The sequence below is a fragment of the Centroberyx affinis genome, unplaced genomic scaffold (genome assembly GCF_046629955.1).
Source record: "Centroberyx affinis isolate AG114_WGS23_722 - 3 ecotype Tasmania unplaced genomic scaffold, CSIRO-AGI_Caff_v1 ptg004662l_1, whole genome shotgun sequence".
In the NCBI taxonomy this organism is placed as follows: Eukaryota; Metazoa; Chordata; class Actinopteri; order Beryciformes; family Berycidae; genus Centroberyx; species Centroberyx affinis.
Window position 1 is genome coordinate 105001 of NW_027282254.1, and position 5335 is coordinate 110335.

At 46.3% G+C, this 5335-nt stretch overlaps 1 protein-coding gene across 1 annotated transcript in view; it reads left to right on the plus strand.

The window, feature by feature from the left end:
* Positions 1-5135, plus strand: part of LOC139665691 (cyclic nucleotide-gated channel beta-3-like) — a 49508-nt gene extending 44373 nt beyond the window's left edge. Inside the window, 3 exon segments of the mRNA XM_071544781.1 lie at positions 1-77; positions 1843-2029; positions 4902-5135. The exon segment at positions 1-77 is cut by the window's left edge and continues 70 nt beyond it. Coding sequence (XP_071400882.1) covers positions 1-77; positions 1843-2029; positions 4902-5135 — 498 coding nt within the window.
* Positions 5136-5335: the final 200 nt, after the last annotated feature.

The following is a 5335-nucleotide window of genomic DNA, read 5'->3' on the forward strand; positions in this document are numbered from 1 at the left end:
ATCCTGGATAAGAAGGACCTCGCGGAGATCCTGGTTCATTACCCGGAGTCCCAGAAACTCCTGCGCAAGAAGGCCAAGTGAGGCGCAAACCCCCGCCCCCACCCCCGCCCCCCCCCCCCACCACCCCTGTCCCGCTTACTGGGGACAGGCAGTGACAGAGGGCAGGGGGGGGCCCAAGGATTGGGGACGGGCCACGCTAGACGCAGACGCACACACACACACGCACATACGCACACACACACACACACACACACACAGCCTACATAGCGCTTTTTACACTCTGCGTAACGTGTCACGGCAAAAACCGACAAACCTGTTCAGTTATTTTCTCTCGTCTCCAGACTTATCGAGCTTATTTTAGGATTTTTTTTTTTTGTGAAATCATCTCACTTGCACTGGCAGATCATTTTACCGGTTTCAACAAATTTGACTTTTTTTTTTTCCAGGAGAATGTAACTTCCTGGAATAATGTACAGAAGGACCTGAAATTGTCAGAGCGGATTACTATGGGGGAATTTAAGTCGATTTTAAAGGATGGAGAAAATAGTACTCTTGGTCTGTGTGATTGCTCCTAAATTCCACTGAAATCGTTTTAGAAAATTGTACCTGTTTATGCATCATAACTGGATTTTTGTCCTTGACCTTGTATTGCATATTAACTGGATACTGTGTTCTCTCGTTTGCAGTGTGTGACACTCGTATTTGTCTGTTTGTATTGTTTGTGTCTATTGTTGTAACAATGTTTATGCTGCTCTCTTGGCCAGGTCAGTCTTGAAAAAGAGATTTTAATCACAATGAGACTGTTACCTGGTTAAATAAAGGAGATATATATATATATATATATATATATACAGTACTATGCAAAAGTCTTAGGCACCCAAGAGTTTTTATATAAATTGTGTCTTAGATGTTTATTCTTTTTTTTTTCTGCATTAGTGTGTCAGCAGACTACTCTTTAAAGTACATTTTTTGATATTTAGAAACTTTTCATTTAATTATTTTTTCGCTTTACTTTTTTTCCTTTTACATGTGCCTAAGACTTTTGCACAGTGCTGCATATACTTCACTAAAAGTGAAATTGTGGGCTAAAAGTGAAATTGTCTTGGAGAAAGTTTGAAGTGTTGAAGAAAGTCAAGTGATTTTCTTCACGGTTTTATGACGATCTCTTGAAAGAAGTCCTATTGACATGTATCAAGTGAAATGTATTGAAACGAAGCAAGATTATCTGCCAGTGCAGTGAGAGAATTTGACAAAAAAAAAAAATCACAAAATAAACTCAAAACAGGTCTGGAAACAAGATTAAAAAAAATATCCCTGGACAGCGATGTGACGGCTGCTCAGCCTCTCCTCCGCCTTCCTCTGCTTCAGTCTCTCCTCTCCTTCCGTCTCCTTCCACCTCTGCTCTACTTCCAGCTCTTATCCCCCCCTCCCCCCGACCTGCTCTCCATCTCTTCGTCCCTGTCAGGATTAGGCGCGGGCTAATCTGCTGATTGAGGTCATATTAGCCGCCGATTGCGTTATGAGCGACACAGACAGGGAATCCGGTCCGATAAGCGTGAGTCCCATGATCCTCCTGCTGGGTTTTCACGCCCTCCATTTAGCTGCTCGGGTCAGAGCATGGTGCATCAGCAGAGGAGCTGGATGTGTGTTCTGGTATGGCTGACTCCTGTGTGTGTGTGTGGGATATGTTTATGTGTGTGTGTGTCTGTCATGATGTCGGGGTTATGTGTTTCAAGTCAACTGGTTCCATAACCTTTGCTATACTTTGTCTTTGTGGACACGGTTTATGCTTTAGTTTCAACCACCCCTTCTCTCTTTCTCCCTCTCTCTCTCTCTCTATAGGAAGATGCTGACAAAGGATACGAAGCCGGCTGTGAAGGAGGGCGAGAAAGAGGCGGTGGAGGTCATCCCGCCCAGGCCCGACACCCCCAAAATGTTCAAGGCGGCGCTGGGGGTCGCTGAGCAGGCGGGCATCGAGGGGACCTTCGCCAAGCTGAAGGCGGCCTACAAGTCAGAGACGGACCAGGAGGTAAGTCCCATCTCCACAGACCGTAAAGACAGGAGTATACTGTCTGACTGATGACACATGAGAGGCCGCGCAGGACTTCATTCAAACCTTGCTGTTCACACACACACACACACACACACACATGAAATAGCCTATGTGCGCATATGTGCATATCGCTAAATACTCACACATAGAGATTGTGACAAAAATCTGAATACTACTGGGGGTAGAACTGGGTGGTGGGGTGGATTGGGAGGATGAGTAGGAGAGATCAGGGGGTTTGGAAAGGGGAGGGCAGTTCTATATTTTGTGTATTATATGATGATCTTTTATTATGTATACCAGAACCTTTTGAAAATTCAATAAAGAGATGTTTAAAAAAAAAAAAATCTGAATACTCAGTGGAATCATATATATGGAGTAAAACTTTAGCTGTAAAATAGCAGCTAAACTCAGTATATTGTATTACAGTGGATGGTAGAGCGATTTCAGGTGACTTAACACCCCCTCTGGCGGCCATATTGGAGGTCCTCATCTCTTGGTCAACAGTAGCTATTAACAGCTGATTGTGATTTTTAACTTATCCGTCTCAACAGAATTGACACGGTTAACTTCTGTCTGTTTCTGAATGATCTCACTGATCATTACTGACTAGCTAGCTAACCATAGCATCTGGTCAGCTAACCATCACTGTCTTGTTGTTAACACATCTGATTAGCACGCTAGCTAACGTATCTAGTAGCAGCTAGCGTTAGCGTGTTCACATTAACATCAGTGTGTTTGCTGGCTAGTTAGCTAGCTAACAGTTTGTTCAGGTTAACTGAGCTGACTCTTCTCAAGCTACAACTCTTCATGTTTTGGAGTAGAGACTAGGGCTAAAGACGGGAGCGTGTCTATGTTCCCAGGGTCCTGTGTTCCCCAGATTTATATGGCACATAATGGGGACATGACAAAGGGTCCTATGTTCCCAAGAAAAAAAGTCACTTATCACCTCTGCATTGATTTATTAAAAAGAGTCGACATTTCGGTCACACCGTCCACAGCTGTGTTGGAGGTGTGTCCATGATCCCACGCAACAGCTCACTCATTCAAGATTCCCTCAACTGTCAACACATACCATAGTGAGTGAGTGAGCTATTGTATGGGATCATGGACACACCTCCAACACAGCTGTGGACTGTTATGCAATCATGGGCTGTATTTAAGCACTAATGTCACTTTATGATTGATATGTCTCGAGAAAGGTCCCTGTGACCGAAACGTCGACTCTTTTTAATAAATCAGTGCAGAGGTGATAAGTGTGTGCGGGAATTGACTTTTTTTCTTTGGAATTGGATCTCTGGGGTAATTGATTCCCTGCACCACAAAGGAGACAAAGCAAGTGGTGTGCGTGTTGCCTTCTACTCAAAGGGTCCTATGTTCCCCAGTTCTACATATGTGCTCTCCCAGGGTCCTGTGTTTAACCCTGTACCCTAACTAACCATATTAAGCGAATACAGAGCTGGGGAACATCTTTCTCAGGTTCCCATTATGTGCTATATAGAGCTGGGGAACATAGGACCCTGGGAACATAGGACCCTTTGTCATTTTCCCATTTTGTGCCATATAAATCTGGGGAACATAGGACCCTGGGAACATAGGACCCTTTGTCATTTTTCCCATTATGTGCCATATAAATCTGGGGAACATAGGACCCTGGGAACATAGGACCCTTTGTCATGTTCCCATTGTGTGCCGTATAAATCTGGGGAACATAGGACCCTGGGAACATAGGACCCTTTGTCATGTTCCCATTATGTGCCGTATAAATCTGGGGAACATAGGACCCTGGGAACGTAGGACCCTTTGTCATGTTCCCATTATGTGCCGTATAAATCTGGGGAACATAGGACCCTGGGAACATAGGACCCTGGGAACATAGGACTCTGGGAACATAGGACCCTTTGTCATGTTCCCATTATGTGCCATATAAATCTGGAGAACATAGGACCCTGGGAACATAGGACCCTTTGTCATGTTCCCATTATGTGCCGTATAAATCTGGGGAACATAGGACCCTTTGTCATGTTCCCATTATGTGCCGTATAAATCTGGGGAACATAGGACTCTGGGAACATAGGACCCTTTGTCATGTTCCCATTATGTGCCATATAAATCTGGGGAACATAGGACCCTGGGAACATAGGACCCTTTGTCATTTTTCCCATTATGTGCCATATAAATCTGGGGAACATAGGACCCTGGGAACATAGGACCCTTTGTCATGTTCCTATTATGTGCCGTATAAATCTGGGGAACATAGGACCCTGGGAACATAGGACCCTGGGAACATAGGACTCTGGGAACATAGGACCCTTTGTCATGTTCCCATTATGTGCCGTATAAATCTGGGGAACATAGGACCCTGGGAACATAGGACCCTGGGAACATAGGACTCTGGGAACATAGGACCCTTTGTCATGTTCCCATTATGTGCCGTATAAATCTGGGGAACATAGGACCCTGGGAACATAGGACCTTTTGTCATTTTTCCCATTATGTGCCGTATAAATCTGGGGAACATAGGACCCTGGGAACATAGGACCCTTTGTCATGTTCCCATTATGTGCCGTATAAATCTGGGGAACATAGGACCCTGGGAACATAGGACCCTTTGTCATGTTCCTATTATGTGCCATATAAATCTGGGGAACATAGGACCCTGGGAACATAGGACCCTGGGAACATAGGACCCTGGGAACATAGGAATGACTCCCTAAAGACAAGACAGTTTGGCATCTAGAAAAGACGTACTCTATCATTTGCATACTATCCCTTCTTCTCCATGTTGTGATCTGTTCTCCTCACCACCACCCCCCCGCCCCCACCCCTTGTGTTTCTCCTCTCCCCCCAGGGCCTGGCCTCCTTCACCCCCCTGCCCCCTCCCTCCCCGATGCCGCCGCCCTCCCCGATGCACCGCCGCTCGCCCGTCCCGCTGCCCATGGTCCGGGACGAGGACGACGCCGTGGCCGAGACCGCCGACAGCTCCGTGCTCATCCGCATGACGCCGCGGCAGGCCGGCGAGGAGCTGCTCACCGTGGAGGTGGCGCCGGGCGAGCCCAGGGGAGGGGCGGAGGAGAAGAAATAGAGTGGATGTTCAAAAAAAAAAAAAAAAGAGAGAGAGAAGTATGGGATTTGGAGAAAGGACTGGTGCGGGTGGCGAAGTGACACAAGGAACAATCCACCCTGGGATCCTCTTCCACCGTTAGATCTCACCCGCCTCGCCTCGCTTCTACCGCAGTTAGTGATTTACTACATTTACCCACAATGACTTTCAACACCCCCCCC